Source organism: Rousettus aegyptiacus, unplaced genomic scaffold (assembly GCF_014176215.1).
Source record: "Rousettus aegyptiacus isolate mRouAeg1 unplaced genomic scaffold, mRouAeg1.p scaffold_m13_p_1, whole genome shotgun sequence".
Taxonomy (NCBI): Eukaryota; Metazoa; Chordata; class Mammalia; order Chiroptera; family Pteropodidae; genus Rousettus; species Rousettus aegyptiacus.
This window is the reverse complement of record NW_023416284.1, coordinates 16292220-16310803: the sequence shown is the minus strand read 5'-3', so window position 1 is coordinate 16310803 and position 18584 is coordinate 16292220. Positions and strand designations below refer to the sequence as shown.

General features: G+C 55.8%; 1 protein-coding gene across 4 annotated transcripts in view; it reads right to left on the bottom strand.

Annotated features, from left to right (window-relative positions):
* RPS6KA1 (ribosomal protein S6 kinase A1) overlaps positions 1-17354 on the bottom strand; it is a 35852-nt gene extending 18498 nt beyond the window's left edge. Inside the window, exons 1-6 of one of the 4 annotated variants that reach the window (XM_016132063.2) lie at positions 17202-17354; positions 11120-11164; positions 2800-2916; positions 2457-2538; positions 651-731; positions 426-505 (exon numbers count right to left, since the gene is read on the bottom strand). In XM_016132063.2, the coding sequence (XP_015987549.1) occupies positions 426-505; positions 651-731; positions 2457-2538; positions 2800-2916; positions 11120-11164; positions 17202-17264 (468 nt within the window). In that variant the 5' untranslated portion in view covers positions 17265-17354. Of the gene's footprint in view, positions 1-425; positions 506-650; positions 732-2456; positions 2539-2799; positions 2917-3282; positions 3367-3772; positions 3976-5667; positions 5786-11119; positions 11165-17201 lie in introns of those variants that run through there. The other 3 variants (XM_016132065.2, XM_016132064.2, XM_016132062.2) reach the window with 3 other exon arrangements.
* Between the last annotated feature and the right edge of the window lie 1230 nt (positions 17355-18584).

The following is an 18584-nucleotide window of genomic DNA, read 5'->3' as shown; positions in this document are numbered from 1 at the left end:
GGCTCAAATTCCTTTATGTCAGTTCAAAATCCTTTTGGTTAACAAGTGGGACATAATGTCATAGTATCTAGCTTTCTGGTGGGGAGGGGGACTTGGGCTTTTCCTCACCCTTACAGTCCTGCCTTACAGCCCTGGAAGACCGGAGTCAGAGAGGTGAGCATCACACTTAGCTCCCTGTTATCACAGTGGCATCGGACCAAGGGCCTGATCCTCCTAGACCCATCTTGGAGAAAACTCTCAGGGGCTTTGCCAGGGTGTGGGCTCTGTCCCAGGTGCGTTCCTAGGTCAGAGACTGCTAGGCAGGCCTAGGTGGTCCCAGGTCCAAGCCTCACTGAACACATCCTTCGCAGAGCCCTGGGACAGGGGGCCTCATAGTCCCCCCAAGCTCTATCCTGGGGCTCTCTAGTAGTAGGGTGCCAGCTCACCTCTTTAGAGAGCCGTGTGAAGAGGTCCCCACCACGCAGGAAGTCCAGAATAAGATAGAGCTTGCCCTCAGTCTGGAAGGCTGGGGAGAAAGGAAAAGGCAATGGTGGAGCCAGTTGGGCTCTGCCCCCAGCGCCCCTGGCCTGCCAGGTGGAGGGTGGGCAACGTACAGCGAAGGCAGAAGCTGGTAGGTAGGGTGGGAGCTTAGGTAGGGTCTGTGGTCTCACCATAGTGCAGCTTTACCACAAACGGGTGGTTTACATCAGCCAGGATGTCTCTTTCCATCTTGGTCCGAACGCGGTCACGCACTGGCCAGATGAGAAAGGCGGTCACTAGGAGTCTAGCCTCCCTCAGGCCCTGGCTAGGAAGGGCTCTTTTTTCTACTTGTTCCTTACATCTCGTGGCAGTGCTCAGAGCTGGCCTATTGGTGCCATGACCATTCCTCTGGCCCCATCTCCCGCCATGCACCATGATGGGCCATTCAACCCAGCCAGTCTAAGCAACCCATTCCTCCGTGTGCCCTCAGCCTTTGCCTTTGGGGCTCCCCTGATGCCTTCACCAGGCCCCTCTCCATCTGACATAAAAATCTCAAATCCCCGTCTGATGAGAACAGTCACCGGGGGAGCTAGTTAGAAAGGCAGATTCCCTGGGTCTCAAATTCAGATTCATGGGTCTGAGCAAGTACCCTCCTCCCTCCAACACCAAATACATATGCATTTTTTCAAAGAGTAAAAGTCCCTAGGAAATTCTGATCATCAGCAGTTTCTTCTTTGACTCAGTTTAGGCCTCACCTCCTCCAGGAAGTCTTCCTTAACCTGACAAGCTGAGTTAAGGCCCTCTCTCCTACAGGCTGTGCTTCCCCATCTTGAGCACCTTTTACCAAACTCTATTTTCATGTCTGTGTTCCCCTCATCAGACATGACAGGAACCATGCTGGAGTTAACTATTCCAGTCAGTTTCCCAAATTCACCTTACATTTTCAAACTGCCCTTACGCTTTTGCTCAAACAGGTCCTCCTTCCTAGGGTACCCTTCTCATCTCACCCTTTAAGGCACAGCTCAAATGGCTACTCCTTATGTGAGCCTACCCCCTGGGAGGCTGCACCTACCTTCCCCTGGGCTCCCAGGTCACTACACTGCAGGGTCTGCTCAGCCTCTCCAGCCCCAGCCTGAGAGCCCTTCAAAGCAGGGACCTAGTCTTTTCATCCTTCTCATTCCCAGTGGCTCCCACTGTCTCTCCTGGAGAATGACTCCCACTCCTACCAGGCTGGCCTTGGGGCATCAAATCTAAACAACCCCACAGAGAGTCCCTTCAATGGGCCATATGACCCCTAATGTCCCCAAGGCCAACACTTCCAATCCTCCAACACCCCCCCACACATCTCACCCCGGCCTGGGCCTGCTCCTCCTGGTCAGGCCACCCTGGTTACTGGGCCAGTCAGAGTCACTTCCTAGCCCAAAGCCCACTACCAACCACCCTCACGCCCTCTGTAAGTGCTGGCATTCTAGACCTGGGCTTGGGTTCCCTCTGAACCACTCTGCCATCCTTCCCCATGGCCCTGCCTCGACTCATCCTCTCCTGCCCATCCAGCTGCCTCCCTGAGCTCCCTGCCTCTTCCCTCACATGCTTCTCCACCCTGAGAGGTCTGCCTCAGACACTTCTGACATTACGAAGCAACTCCACTGACAGAGGCCTTGCCCAACCAACCTGGCACCTGATACCTGAAGGACCCCACCACAGACACGCCACACTCCCCCCCCACCGCCTCCTTCCAGACAGTCGCCTTTAGCTACATCATTGGCACTTGGCTTAGCAGCTGGGGGTGCGGTTAACCCTGGAAGTCTTTTCTTCTGAATGAACCCTGCCTTCACTATTAGGTGGGTGAGCGAGTCAGGGGTGGCTAAGACCAGGACTGTGTCTCCGCCTTCAGACCAGGCACTCCTTCATCAGACTTAAGGCCCTGGACAGCTGGGCTGCCTCCCTTGATCCTGTGCCCGGCCTGGGCTCTGCATAGGAAGGTGCCCTCCACTTACCTTTCAGAGTTGCCTTCTTTAGTACCTTCATGGCATACAGGTGCCCACTGTCAGGTCGGGTGACCTTCCGCACCAGGAAGACCTGAGAAGGAAGCATGGGGAAAGCAGAGAAGAAGCTAGGGAGGGGGCTGAGCCTGTCGGAGCCCACCCTCAGGTCCCAGGCTGACCTCACATTTCTCTGAGTACTTCACCTTTTGCCCTCCATGGGTACCAAGGTGACCACTCATACTACCTTCAGACCCATCAACCCTTGCCCTTTGACCCTTTGAACCCCAAGGTGATCCCTCACCCCCACCTCCGACATGACCAGTACTTCACTCCCAGCTGTGGACTCAGGACTCACTTTGCCAAAGGATCCCTGGCCCAGAACCTTGAGCAGCTCAAAATGGGATGGGTCAGCCTTCTCAGAGCCAGCCTTGACATGGTGCGTGATGGAGATCTCCTTGAGGACGCCCTCATCCTGACGGAGGGATGGAGCTGGTGGGTACAGTGGGCCCCATCCGGGCAGCATGGAGCACATCCCCCCATTCAAGTCCACTCCCACCAGACCTCAGCAGACAGGGCTCTGCAGGCCCAACCAGACAACTGCCCTGACAGGGCCAGCCTCCAGATTCATCAATACCAAAGGTTCTCCAAGGATGGGGAGGGTCAAACCACCAAGGTGCCTTCTGCTCCTATAGCTCCTGATGCTCCGGCCTGGTCAGGCCCAAAGGGATGCCCAGGCACCGCGAGTCTGGCAGGGCTGAGATAACCCCAGGCTCTGGCTGAGGCCCACAGACCTGCCCCAGGTCCTCCCCACCCCCTGTTGTGAAGGTTTTGGTTTTACCACAATAGGAAGTAGAGTTTGTTCTCATATTGGGGAGGCAGAGCTGGGCTTTTGTTCCTGGACAGGATGGATGACGGGATCCCTCTGGCCAGAAGGATAGAGTTCAGATGCATAGGGACCCAAGAGTCACCTGCGAGTCCCCCACCAACCCAGCAAGTGCCAGTCTGGGGTGGGTAGCAGCTAAGGCCAGAGAATCTATGCCCCACTCCCTGCCGCCCTCCCTGAAAGTTCCTTCATATAAGTGTACTAGAAACTTCTCACCAGGCCCTAGTTGTTCTAGGTACCCTCTGCCCTCCCTCCAATCTGCTGGTGTTACCCTGGAGACTGAAGTGCCTTCTCACTTCCCCAGGAAGCAAGTCTGGGCAGGGTCCAGTCATCCAGCAGGGCCAGGCCTGGGCTAAGAGAGGCCAAAGCCAGTGGAGGCCAAACTGGCTGCCCAGGTACCTGCTCCAAGGGCCACAGCCAGGCCAGCTCATCCGGGCAAACTCACCAAGTCCCGCCTGGGGCCAGAGCCAGGACCAGGGGCAGGCAGAGAGGTCTGGCTGATCCTGGGCCGCTGCTTCCTGGGCAGCCAGGGGAGCAGGTCCAAGAGCCGCAGACGGGGCGGCTTGGGATCCTGCTCCATCCGCCCGGCAGGGCCGAGGCACCATGGCAGGAGCAGGCAGCGTCCGGGGCTGCCTCAGAGGTGGCTGGGCCCAAGGCGGATGTGCAGGGTGAGGGCGGGGGCTGGGCTTGGTCCGCCAATCACTCAGGGCCTGTGGTTTCCTAGCTCCAAGCCTACACCCTCATGTTCCCTTCCTCTCTCTTCCCCCCTCCCCACTGCCTATAGGCTGCCCTCTGCCCCCCTCATCCTCCCTACGGGCCTGCAAGGGAAAGCCCCATGCCAACCCAGCTGCTGAGGAACAGATAGGTACCCAATAGGTAGAGACAGGCACCCAACATATAGAGGCAGATACAGAGGGACACTCAACAGGCAGAGACAGGCACTCAGTAGGTAAAGACAGATGAAGGCGGACATCCAACAGGCAGAGGCAGGAAGGTACACATGCCCAACAGGCAGGAATGGATAAGGGACAACTATCCAACAGGTGGAGACAGATGGGGACAGGTACCCAACAAGGAGAGGTAGAAAAGGACTCATACCTAAGAGGCAGAAGTGGACAGAGACTCATACCTAACATGCAGAGGCAAACAGGGACACATATCCAACAGGCAAAGACAGATGGGGACATGTAACCAGTAGGCAGAGACAGATGGGGACCCAGCAGGCAGAGGCAGATGGGGGCTTGCATCCAACAGGTGGAAGCAGATGGGGATACGTACTCAACAGGCAGAGACAGAAGGGGACATGAACCAACAGACACCTAACACACGGCATGTACCCAACAGGTGAAGACAGGCACTCATCAAGCGCAATAGAGACAAGAGCCCAACAACAGAGGCAGGTGGGCAGCAGACAGAGACAGCCAGTCAAGAGGCCCAAGCAGACAGACAGGTACCCAGGGCAGACACAGGGGCAGGAAAGACACAGATACCCAGAAAGTCAGACCCTGGACTCAAAGGCAGAGCTCTGGGTCTGGCTGGTCTGCCTGAGAGTGGTGAAAGAGGTGAGGGGACGTCACCTGCAAACCCTCAGCACCTGGGAGAAGAGTCCAGTATTTGTGGCAGACTCATCTCTGAGGTCTTCCATTTCTCTGGGATTTCACTCCCCCTGAGGGTTGGGCCAGGACTAAGAAAGTAGACCAAGAGGGACATCTAAGTACAATGTGATGGCTTTGACTCTGATCCAAATATCCCCAAAGCTGTTATGCCCATTTCAGGAACAGGAAACTGAGGTCCAGAGGACCTCGAAGTGAACCAGTGGCAGAGCCGGCTTGAACCCAAGTCCTTCCCCTGGACTGCGGTCGGCAGGCCTCAAGTGCTAGGAATAGGTGGGCAGGCAAGTCAGCCACAGCTATGTCCTGCCCATCCAAGCCTGTCCCCTCCCTCAGTACTAGGGTCAGTCTGGGAACTTCCTATTCTAGGTCTTGACCCTCACAGACACAGCCCCATCTTCAGAGGACCTTGAACAAAAGCCACAAAAGCTGCAGCCACAAAAAGCTACAGGCTAATCAGGCCACTATAGTAATCCCGGGTGGGACAGGAAGAAAGCCTGGCTCAAAGAGGTGCTGGGGGTGGGGGCGGGGGAGGGAAAGTCACACAGCAACCCTTGCCCACCCCACCCTGAGGTCTGAGCCTCCACCTGTCTGTCTCTGACTGAGAACACTCCCTGGGGACGGAGCCAATCACCCAGAAATCCCAGGGGACAGAACCACCCCTAAAGCCATTCCTCGCCCAGAGTCACGGTGACAGATACCACTGGAGGCAGGCCAACCCTCTCCTCACCTTTCTGGGACAGGGGAGTGAGTCTCTCTCAACCCTGGGTAAATCTGCCGGGGTCTGCATGGTGGGGCTCAAGCCAGCGGCCAGAGGGCCCCGTTACTCCCCTTACTTCTGCTTTTCAGCCTTGCCGGCCCAGAAGGCAGGGTCCCTGACCCTCTTCTTCTCACTTCCCCCTCTGCAGGGAGGAGGGACAGAAGATGGGTCAGGCTCCCCGACTAGGGGACACTGCAGACCCCAAGCCCATGACTGCAGGGGGGAGGGCAGAGGCACACCTCTCCTCATCTCTTCTGGTCCCAAAGAGGGGAGACTGGAACACGAAGTCACAAGGTGATGAGGTGCTGACACAGTGCGTATCCAGCACCTGCAAACATCCTCTTGAGAGAATGAGGGGCAGAGTTAGCAAGGCCATGAGTTCGGACTGCCACAGCCCAGAGCAGGGACACTCCTTCCCCCAAAGTGACCTTCCCATGGCTGGGCCCACCCAAAATGGCAGCCCACAGAGCAGGCATGACCGTACCCAGCCCTGCCCTGAAGAGCCTGCCAGTCCAGGGCCCTGGGATGGGCAAGGGGGCAAAAGGCCCTGGCAAGGACCCACAGAGGTCTGAGAGCAGGGGCAGGTAGCCTGGGGCAGGGGTTAACCAGGCCCAGCCCTCTCCCACATGGCCTCGCTGCATCACTCACACCAGTATATACCCACAGGAACTGACACACACAAACACACACAGGCTGATAATCGGAAACCATTTCCACAGACATCCCCTATGTGGAAACACACGCCCCCGTGTACACACGGACTTCCCCTTCCAGCCCTCACAGGGCTTCCAATAACAGTCTAATGATGGTCTGCCAGCATTGTGAAAGATGCCTCCTTAGACTGAGGCTTCTCATTGTACCCCAGCTTCTTTAGGCAGGGGTTTAGAGGCTGGGACAGCCCCGGGAACCCCAAAGCTCTCTAGTCTAATGTCAGCTGCATCCTCCCCAACCCTGAAGTCCCTGAAAAGTAAGACACTCTGCAGCTAGTGGGGTACAGGAAGGGGCAATAGGAAGGAAACTGTCTCAGAACTGCCTTCACTGAAGGGTATGTGCAGGGCCTGTGAAGCCTCTGGGTGACAGGAGGGGGAGGACAGACACCAGACCACATCCCTTGGTCCCTGCCCTATACCCCCCTATAGATACTTCCTCTTACTTACTTCCTCCCACAAGGCAGCTGCAAGAGAAGCCCCAGAGCCCCCCAGCCCAATCCCTGGTCCCTAGAGTCACCACCATGGGGACCTTTCCACCAGCTATATCCCAAGCCCACCTGCCGATCCCTGGCCCTAATGGACACTAACATCCCCTTCCCCAGCAGCCTCTGTAGTGCCTCTCAGGCACTGTCCCCTCTGGTGAAACAGATGTTCCCAGACATGTCTCCCAGCACCCCTCTAGGCAGGCAAGGACGGGTCCACAGTTCCCCAAGCATCCTTGATGGGAGAGCTCTCAGGCACTGGCCGCGGGCACTAGGCTAGGATCGCCATGGAGTGACAATGAAAATTGTGCCTTCTATAAACTGAACATTTATTGCATGAGGACCTTCTTTCAACCTTTGCTGATGTGGATTCTGCCAGGCCCTGTGTCCAAGGGAGGTACTGTCACCCCATTTCAGGATGTGGAAACTAGACTCAGAGCCATGTGACTTGCCCAAGGCCACATGGCTAGAAAGGAGGAGAGCTAAGAGCAAAGTCAAAGTCTGTTTGCTCCCAAAGCCTACACTCTTAGGCATTTCATTATTGCCCTCCCTGCAAGACCGGCCGGCCAGCCTCCCCTTTGGATATCACTCACAGCTACTGTTCCCCTGCTCTGTCCCCAGGCTAGGAGCCACACACTAAGAGTCATACATGTTAAGGAAGACTCAGGCCTTGACCTCAGGTAGTTTCGGAAAATAAATACATGATAACAAAACACAACTGTTCAGGGACAGAGCTGCGGTCAGGTGTGGTAACCATCTGCCTGGAGTGAGGTCCTGGAACCTTCCAGAGACGAGGCAGTTCAAATGGATCCTAAGAAAGAACAGGAATTGGCCACGTAGAAAAGAGAAAAAAGATACTTCATGTACAGAGACCGGTATGAACAAGAGGCTTGAGGCCAGGGGTGCAGGGTGGGAATTTGAGCTGTCCACTCACTAGCTGATTGCTCCCATTGTCTGAGCCTCAGCTTCCACCTCTGTAAAACAGAGGTTACAATGACTTGTTCCCCTCTCAAAAGGTTACTTCTAGAAGCAAAATGGGCCACAGCAGCACAGGGACATTGTACACAGAACTTCTCCCTGTATCGGATGAGCAGATTTATTGCTGTGGTGCCTTCTCTGGGCAGGCAGAAGGGACAGAGCCCACCCACAGGGTCCTAGTTACTGGGAGGGTGGGCTAGTCTGCCCTGGCAAGTCCAAGGGACGTTTACCCCAACACCTGAGGCTCTCAAGGCTCCCCGAAGTCCGCAGTCACATCCTGCCTGTGCTCCAGCCAGGGGAGAAAGAGGGATCCGGGAGGGATCAGGGTTTCATAAACAGGAAGAGAGGAGGGGAGGGGGGAGATGTTCAGCTCTCAAAATAGACCTGCAGGCGTTTCAAAGGGGTCCAGCTCCGGAGATCGCAGGGGGAGGGGCCCTGAGGTGCCCAGTCCACCCCAAGGAAAGGAGGGAGGGTAAATAGAGCCCCAGTGTGCCTGAGGACACTAGGTGTGCCTGGGGTGCAGAAAAGACTCAGGGAGCTCTCACCATAGACTGCTGTCCACAGGATGGCTGCTAACCCCCAAAGCCCCCCAAAGCATCGAACATCAAAACTATGCCTCATACTTTGTTAGATTCTTTAATTTATATGCATCCCATGCCCTCCTCTAGCTGCCCCTAAGGTATGGACTTTATTCTCTTTCTACAGGAAAAGCATCTGAACCTCAGAGTCAAACCACTCTTCCAAGGTTATAAGGCAAACAGGAAAGAAAGGCAAGATTCTGAACTCAGAATGCTTGACTCTCAAGCCCCCCTCCCTCCCACCGCCTCTTCTCCAGCTGGAAGGCCCCACTTCTCTCTCCAGCTGCCCAAATCCAGCTTTCAAGGCCCAACCAAAAACCAGCTGTGTAGGGAAGGTGGCCTGGTGCCCCACAGTCCACTCTTCCTCCTCCACACAGCAGTGACCTTCCGTCTGGTCCACACTCAGCCCTGGGCTCAGATGCCACTGGCTGGGTTCCTCAGGACATGCTCATCTTATCATGCCACAGAGAGAAATGCGGGCACCTGGAAGGTGGTATATTTCTCTGCCCAATATGGGGCCTGGCACAGAATGAAGGTTCTATGTGTCTACAGCCATGTTCCTCCCCATCATAGCGCCTACCACATAGCCTTCCTGTCTCTTCCCACTCCCTAAGTCTGGGAGCTCTCTGAGGGTGGGGGTGTTGATTTCATCTTGGGGTCCCCCAGTGCCACAGCAGGGTACACCAAAAGTCTGATGAAGCAAAAGATAAACAGGTCAGCTCATTCCACTGCACAGTGATGAGGTCCTGACCATGGGCGGAGCGCCCCCTGGAGTGCTGAGCCCAGAAGTGGGTGAGGTTCTGGGGCAACAGAGTGGATGAGCAGGTGCCTAGGAATGATGGAACTTAGAGTCCCAGGGACCCAATGTTCCTCCTATTCAGCACTGTTTCCAGGGCTGGGAGGAATGTGGACTCTGTGGTCAGCTATGTGCTCACCAGCTATGTGACCTGGGCTTCAATGTTCTGATCTGTAAAATGGGGATAACAATAATTTCTACCTCCAGGGGTATTGTGAGAACTAAACGGGAAGCTCCTGGTATGGTGCCAGGTGTTGGTTAAGCTCTTTCTCTTCCTTATTGTGACATCTGAGGCTCTCCCCACCTTAACCATCCCCAGCCTGACATCTCTCACCCCAGGATCTTCTGCTCTAGAGCAGAACTCATAGGCTAGGGATCAAATGTACGTTCCCTGACTGGGTAGGCTCCTGCGTTCTCCCAACCAGCCACTCTAGCTCTTAAGTTGAGAAGGTGCACTCACTACCAGCTCCCCTAAAGCTGCAAGGTCCTCTGAGGCCCCGAGAACCTCGGCTGCAAGATGTGTTCATCCTGTCCTTCACTGGGGACCTACGGCCCCTTCATTTTGTTACTAGGCAACTAGGGGCAGCTACTGGATGAAAGGAGAGTCTCCAGACATGGGGCTGAGACAAACCAAGAGGCCCTGTCCATGCCAATTGCCTGGCTTCTGGTGGCTCAAGACTGCCATAATAACTAACAGAAGAGAGGGTAGGAACCTACTTCTCTTACCCAGCCCTACCCGAAGCAGTTCAGCAACCTTATCTTAGGAGGCTGAGTCAAGGAAAACATCGGGACTGGCCCTGAGTCCATCTCAAAGGTCAAGGTTATGGCAGGTCTAGGGCCCAGACAGACCCAGGCCTGGAGGGTGTGACCACGAGTAGGGAGTGGAGCTGAGCAAGACACGGAGGCATTCGTGCTGCTGGTGCTGAAGTCACTTGGTGCCAGGCAGTTACTATCTCATTTGTCCTTCACATCGCTTCTGTGAGGTACGCGCTATTATCCCCAATTTATAGATGAGGAAACAGAGACTCAGAAGGGAAAAAAGCGTCTGGTCAAATGGTGAGGGTGGAGCCAGGACTTGAAACCAGGTCTGTTTTACCACCAGAACCCACGTTCTGTCCTGCCTAGGTGTCTTCCAAAGCCCCTCCACAACCAGCAGCTCTGTGACCTCACAGAATTGGGTGCGGTCTTTTCCAAGGCACAGATGAGAAAGTGCAGGCCCGGAGGGGACAAAGGACACACCAAAGGTCACCCAACTGTCACCCAGCCCCAAGCAGTTTTGTCAACACACAAAATCAGCAACAGGAGCCAGAGGCTCAAGAGAGGAGTCCACGGGAAGCAGAGACAGCAGGGGTGAGGTAATGAGCCTTTCGCTAGGAGGTGGGAGCCCTGAGAAATGGCCGGTGTGCCATACGCCAGGCACTGGGCCCTGGTGAGACTTGACAGGCCACCAAGTTCCCTATGACACCACATGCCCAGATGATTTCAGGCCTTCATCAGTGCCAGCTGACCTGAGCCTCTCCCACCACCTCTTCAGCCCACTGCTTGCAGCCAGCCCAGACACCACAAGTAAATAAACTGAGGAAGCATCCCAGCCTAGCTGATGGGTAACCAGAGTTCTAGCCTGTATTCTGCTCCTGACCCTGTCTGAGCCACAGTCCCCTCACCTAAGAAATAGGAAGGATAGAGCAAGTGATTTCCATGTATGAGGTTGCCTCAAGGATTAGGTGGGACCAGAAAAGGAAGGCTGAGCTGGGAAAGGAATGAGAGGCCAGGTCCTCACACCCCTGTAGGACAAGGGCAGGCTGTCCTCCTCCTGCATGGTCAAGCAAAGAGTGCATCCCCACAGTCCCCACCCTAGGTGCTAGCCCGGGTCCTCACCTTGCACGGCTGAAGTCCAGCTTCTTCCCCTGAGGCCTGTCCATTCTGGAAAAGAAAAGGGAAAATTGTCTGAATTTACCAGTGTGAGACAGGGCAGAGATAGACTCCGGGAGGCATCCCCATCCTTGGCTGCTCCCAATAGCTAGGGAGGCCACAGAGGCAGAGGTAGGAGTTCTGGGTGGGTCTCCCACCTCCACTTGCATGGTGAGGGCACAGATATCAAGCCCTCCTGCAACAGCCCCTCACAACCCAGGCAGAGCATTTCCTGATGCTCCCTCCCTCAATTCCCTGCCTGGAAGACATTTCACCTCTGAAGACTCAGCTCAAATGTGACCTCCCAGTAAGAAGGAAAGGGCGCGTGTGGCTCCTAGCTCTGCCAGAGACAAACTGTATGACTTTGTGCCGACTAATCAATTGTAAGTTTCCTGATCTGTAACACGGGGGTTGTTATAGCCATCTCCCAGAGCTGCTACAGGGTGGAAGGAGACTAAGTCTGGGAAAGAGTCTAGCCCAGAGACAGTGGTGGCCCCGGCCTTACCCTATCCCCTCTAGGACCCCTGCCCTGCCCTTGCCAGGCAGAAGCGCTGCTGGCCCACTAGTCCCTGCATCTTTCTCTGTACCATTTGTCACACTGCAGGGATTATTTACACACAAGCCTGCTCTTCCTAATAGGAGTCCTGGGAGGGCAGAGATTAGGGCTCCATGCTAACAGCTGCTCTCTTCCGAGTCCCTGCCACATGCCAGGCACTGGGCTCAGTGCCTCACACCTGTGATATCATTAAATCCCCATGACCTGGGAGGTAGGCCTTGGCCCCATTTGGTAGAGGAAAAAACTGAGGCTGAGAGGCCCAGCGATGGCACCTAAGGTCACACAACTGGTAAGTAGAAATTCAAATCCTGATCTCTGGCACCTGGGAGGTGCTCATTAAAGGTCTGAAGAGCAGCACACAGCCCTGGCAGGGGAGCCACCTGCAGAAGAGTGGGAACTAGAACCCGTCTCTGGGCAGTCCTGCTTTTTCCAGCCTCCAGATTTTGCCCTTAGATGGGCATTATTCACCTGGGTTATACCAAACTCAGCTTATCCCTTTCCTATGTAATATAAAGTGACTACCCTTATCTTATCTGGGCCTCCGGAAGTTGAAAGGAGCTGTTCCCACCCCTCCTGGCACAGCGAGAGTGTGGGGAGACAGATGAGAGGCTCCTACCAGCTAGGAAGACCCAGCTTAGGGCAGGTCAGGACTTTGGAGCCAGAGGCTGGGTCCACAGGGCAGCTGTGGCTTTGCTTGGCAGCAGCAGGCACAGCTGTGTTCTGCCCATTACATAACATCCCTGCTCCTGGAGCAGCTTCCCTCTACCGCTCCCAGGACATCCTGCCCCCAGAGCCCCTTTAATGCCCTTAATCCTCCCCAGGGCCAGTATTCTGCAGGCCTCTCCATGCACACATACATGTACATGGTCATCTCTCAGCAGCCTGGGTAGAACAGCCAGGTTGATAGAGGGCGGGTGGGGTGGGGTGGGGCGGGGCACGATGCATTTGGAGATTGAGCTCCACTTCACCAGCATTCTAGACACTCGACATAAGATGGTCTCAACAACCTACACACCAGTCCCCCGCCCCAGCCTTCCCCCATTCCAAACCCTCATCCTTCCTAAAACTCAACTGTGATTATTGTACTTGAGCCATCGACTCCCTCGATCATTCACTCACTGCTTACTGAGACCCTGCTTTGTATCAGGCCCCAAACCCTTCTGTGGCTTCCCACTGCCTGCAGAATACAATCTCAGTTCCCTGGCACAGCATTCAAGGCCACCATCTCTAACTGCCCAACACAAGTGATTAAGAACCTGGATTCTGGAACCTGACCATGTGGGCTCAAACTCTGGCTTCTACCACTTGCATGACCCCGAGGTTACTTCATTTCTCAAGGGTTCAGTTTCCTCATCTGTGAAATAGGGATAAAAGTAATGTATCTCATCAGGTGGCTGCAAGAAGCAAACAAAATAGTCTATAAACATTTACACCTGGCACATACTTAGTCCACAAACAATAGCCATTATTATTGGACCCTATTCTTGAGCTAAACTGAACGACCTGAGGCCCTGAACAGACCAGCTTATTTCATATCCCCAAGCATTTGCATGGTGGCTCTTTCTACCAAGAAAACCCTTCCTGCCTTGTCACTTGAGCAAATTCCTGGTCTTCTTCCAGGACTCACTTCAAATGTCATCTCCTCTGTCAACACAGCCTGAAGCCCTTTCCTCCCTCCTCTGGGTTCCACAGCACCAAACAAGCCACAGGTTAATTCAGAAAGAAGCCCTGGCTTGTCCATCATCATCTCCTTGGCACCTAGCTCAGGGTCCAGCATGTACTGTGTCAAATGACAGTGCAACCCACTGAAGAGAGCAGGGATGCCAGAGCAAGCTCTATTACTCCCATTTTCAGACAAAGCTCAGTGAAGAGACTTACCTGAGGTCCCTCAGCTAGCAGGTGACAGACATGGAGCCGAGCCTAAAGTCATAGCTACAAGCCTAAATCCCCAATGAGGGAGGAGAGGAGGCAGTGGGTAGACCCAGAGGTGTGGGCTCACTGAGCTGATTCAGGGGACCTCGCAGGCCCTGTTCGGCTGCCTCCAGTCCCAGGGTCTCTGGCCTGGGTGCCATCCTTAAGGAACCCCATGCCTATAAGAGCTACTGCATAACATCTCTAGAGGGGAATGGGTAGCCTTGGAGAAAAGACTGGGAATGCAAAAAGGACTCCAGGTGAGCTTCCCCTCTCAGAGCCAGGTCCTGGGAAGACAGAGTTCATTTGTCCCTCCAACTGCTTCATGGATGCTGGACAGAACACAGCTCTGCAGCCACGAAGACATAGCCACTAATCCTGGCTCTGCCAGCCACTCTGACCTTGGGTCCATCACATCACTTCTCTAAGCCTCGGTTTCCTCATCTCTACCATGAAGGCAGGCCTGTCTTGTTCACAGCTGCACCCTATTGCTTGGAATAGTACTCGTCACATAATAAGCGCTCAATACATATTTGCTGAATGAATGAACGAATGAATGAGTGAAAGGGGACGATGATGCTGACCTTGCACAATACTGAATGAAGGACCTTGTCTAAAAAGTCTGGTACACGAAGGGCCCGTTGGCCTCTTAGAGGATGGAAACCCACTCTCTTCCCTCTTTCTCAGAGAGCACTCCACATGGGAACAGCTGTCCAGGGCTCCCAGACCACTGTGCCCCCTCCCCAGAGGTCAGAGATGGGTTCCAACAGGCGTCCTTCCTTCCTGCCCACCCAAGCAGCTATGTGCTGGAAGGAGGGGCCCAGAGCAATGTCTGGAGAAGCCAGGCAGCAGATGGACAAAGACAGCACGTGCCCCGCAGACAGGAAACAGCCCTAGGAGCTGGGTTCAGAGCCCAGCACTGGCAGCCCTGAACCCTGCTGGAGGCAGGGGGGCCAGGTGCCAGGGCTGGCTGCCACCACCTGCCCTCAGCAAAGGCTGGACAGGGGCCCTGCGGATGAGGAGAGTCTGCCAACATCCGGAGCCTCTCTTGGAGTACCTTCCACCTGAGCCAGTTTGATCCCGGCCCATGCCCATCCTTGAGCCCCCCCCCCCCAACTTGGTAGGAGACAGCAAGAGACCTGGGTTCCAATCCTGACTAACATTAATTCATAAGCCAGTTTTCTCTGAGTTTAGTTGTCTCATATGAAAATTGGGTATGTAGTAATCCTTACCTTGAGAAGTTATTATGAAAATTATTTTATTTAAATCAGGTGACACAGATGAAGCAGGCTGGGTATCACATAGCAAAGCTCTCTACATGGGCAAGGCTGGGCCTAGGGACAAGGTTACTGCTTTCAGCAAGGCCAGGAAGGCCCAGGCAGACTCCTCACCCACACTTCCACTGGGTTTGTTCCACCTGGGCCACACCCTGGGCCCGGCCCTGCCTCCCAGCAGCCCGTTTTCAGCAGCGTCATGGAGAGGGCAGGGCAGTCCAGATCCCAGGCCTCTCCCAAAAGCCCCCACCAGCCCCTTGCCTGTCTCCTTCCCAGCCAGGAGCCAGCAGCAGCACCTATACCTTCAGGTCAGGCTGCTGTATCACTTACATGTCACCTGGGCTAAGAACAGCGAGGCCCTGTTCTCCAGCGAGAACAGCCCAACCGGTGCTGTGGCTGCCCCATGGCTCCTGTTACCCAAACAATAACACCCAGTGGCCTGGGACCTCCATGGAGTGGGGGAGGGGGGAATGGATAGCAGTACCCAGGGCTCTGTACCCTTTCAGGCCCAGGAAGCAGAGGCTAGACCCAGCCTTGGCCACCGGAGAAACAGGCCCAGAGAGGCTAAGGACTGAACGAAGGTCACACAGCACTTCCAAGGTGAAGCTCCTGAAGAAACCATTGCCCCCTCTAATCCTAGGAAATAAGCCGGCCTTCTCTTCCACAGTTCAAATGTAGCAGTACTCAAAACTGAGTTGAGTTTCCTGTTTAAACCTGGCCCCTTCCCCAGGATTCCCTAAAGGGAAGCAGGAAGTAGTGCCCCAGGCTGGGAATCAAGCTCCTGGGTGTCTGCCCTCCCATCGCCAAGGTAAGTCCTTGGGTTAAGTGCCTCCCCGGCCTCTCCCAGTCCGCTTTCCTCTAGGGAGGCCTAGGTTGCAGGGGCATGCCAGGGCAAAGGAATCCACCTCAGAGTGCCTCCCCCCCAGGCCTTAGTGCCCCAGTCCTAGGGGTGGGGGGAGGGGAAAGGGGTATAGGGGCTGCAGAGGGCAGTGTTCCTCACCTCAAGGGTGAGTCAGCTAGAGAACCACCAAGAGCGTGCAGGGCCTGTAAAAAGGGCCTGTAAAAACCCCATGGCAGGGATCCCAGAGCAATTTACTCCAAATTGCGCCTTCAGGTTGGTTACCTAATCCTGCCTCACCCACCCTCCAATAACCAGTGCTGGCCATGACCATCCCTTTAAAGGGGCAGCACATCCTGGATGCTGGGGACCCGGGGTCCTCACTCTGATCTCAATCTGTGACCCTGAGAGGCAGGGCCCTTGGTAGTTGCCCCAGGTAAGTCAGAGCAGAGAAGAGGACCTATGCTGAGGCTAGGAGTCCAAGCCAGGGGAAAATCACCTGGCTCCCAGGCTCACAGAGGTCTCCACACCCCCTTCCTGCCATATCCTCCACATCCCTTTTGGAAAGGGAATGTCACCTGTCTCCTTCCCAGTATGTAGCTGAGGGGAAAGTTTCCCAACCTGCTAGTTCAGGGCCTTGACCTTGATCCTGGGGGGTCAAAGGGCACAGGAAGAAGCAGCCGCCTGCATACTTAGGGCCTGGCACCACAGAATCCTAGGAAAAGGGCAGGAGCTGCTTCTGAGAGAGGCTAGGCTGGTAGAGGCCAAACTACCCAGGGCCTGGCCCTTCCTACAGGAGGTGGCGAAAGAATGCAGCAGGCACCAAGGGCCTCCTCGTCTTCAGGAATAATGTTCACAAGGTCGAAGGGCTTTCCCCACTCTCTTCTCTAATCTGGGGCAGGGGAGATAGGTGTCCTCTGACCCTAGCCTCAGGGCAAAGAAAATCGAGAGTTTCAGCCCCAGCCCAGAGGTGTGTCACCCCACATTCTACAACCGCCAAGGGTCAAGATGGGCAATCCTTCTAGGGCCAGTAGCAGATTAGCAGGGAGCTCTTGGGGTACGGCACTGGGAGACTTCAAGGAGAACTGGAGGTCCTATGACCCTTGCCTCTTGTAGAATCCCGGACATCAGGCACCCCGGTCCCGCCTGTCTGCACAAATGGAGGAAGCTCCGACAGCTCCCGGGACGGGTTCTAGGTGTGTGAGGTGATGGGGGGCCAGAGCTCAGCGCTCCACGTCCTAAACCCTCTCTATCCTTAAAGGGGTTCTCAGGGGTTCTCGGCGCTTGGCGGAACTGTCCCTCGCTTTCACATACTCAGGGCAGAAGGGGGTGGAGCCGGATAGGGAGCAAGAGATCGGAGGGCACTCGATCCTTCACGGGCGCCCGCCAGACTGCAGCGGCGCCTCGAGCCGCCCCGCCCCGGTGGGGACCCGGGCTCGCCGGCGCCGGTCCCCCGCCCCGCACACTTACCTCCGGGTCCAGCGGCACCAGCTCCATGAGCGGCCAGGGCTCCTTGAGCTGAGCGAGCGGCATCGTGCCGCCGCCGAGCCGCCCGCGCTCCTCCGGCGGCCCCGGCCGCGACACCTCCCGGGTCCCGGCGTCCCGGGTTTTGCGCCCCCGCGCCCACCCCCCTCCCCCCGAGACCCTCCCGCTCTGGCTGGGCCGTCTGCCGCTGCTGCAGCCGCCGCGGCACTCGCACTTCGACTCTCTCCGTCACCCGGGGCCGCCGCACCCATTGGCTACCTGCGTGAGGGGCGGGGCCGCCGAAGCCCCGCCCCAGCCCCCGCGGCGCGGCATTCCCGGCGCGGACCCCCGCCCCCGCCGCGCGGGGAGCGCTGGCCCCGCCTCCACCTCGAGCCCCTGGCCCGCGCTCTGCTCCGCCCAGAAGAAGCCCTCCTGACTCCTCCCTCCCAAAGCTTGTCCCCCGTCTCCACGCCGCCCAAGGCAGGCCCCGGACCTCTTCCCCACTCGGCTCGTTTAAAATCGGTCTCTAGATATTCCTTCTCCCTACAGCGGAAGGGAATCCCCCTTCCCTTCCCACACACATACCGAAAGTCCGGTGCCTGACCCAGGCAGAGGCTGGGAAGGAGGCTGGGCCCAGATTCCCCTGAAGCCCCCTCCTCACGAGGCCCTAGGGATCCCGCCCTACGGAAGCCAACACTGGGATCCCCTAGGGATCTCAGCGCCTCGGCCCCAGGTAGGTTCTAACACTATGACCACCATCAGGACCCACAGCACCCCCAGAATGATTTCTTAATACGCATTTTTTGCAATCTGTGCTTGAGGGGTTTCCTTTTAAGCCAAGCCTCCCCAGAATCTCTCCAGTTTCAGGCTCAGATCTGGGCCGATTTGGACTCGCCCTTCTCTAAGGAGGGCAGGGACCAGGTTCCCGAGATGGACCCGACGCTTGGGCTGCACTTAGAGTAAAAGGCCAAGGAGAGGGATTCTCCCTGAGAGCTTCAACCTCCACCTAAATAGGTGTTCAGGGTCCAGGTGTGGTGAGATTTATTCACATGTGGGAGAATGGAAAGATGAACTTGCAGATTCATCTGTGCAGAAGAATAGCCAGTTATTTGCAAAGCTGTTCTAAGGCGGGGGTGGGAGGGTGGGGGGGGGGTGGAAAGGATCGTTTAGCAAAAGCCTTCTGTGAACTAGGCTCCACCAACATGTGATTGCCTTGAATCCTCACCACCACCTATTTGACAAATCATGGAACAGCCTCAGAAAGATAGGGTGACTTACCTAAGGTCACACAGCAAGTCAAGAACATATTAGGACTTTTAAAAAATCAAAATGGAGGAGGATGTCTCCTAAATTCAGAGGCTCCCCTTATTTCATGATATTGCTAGGGTA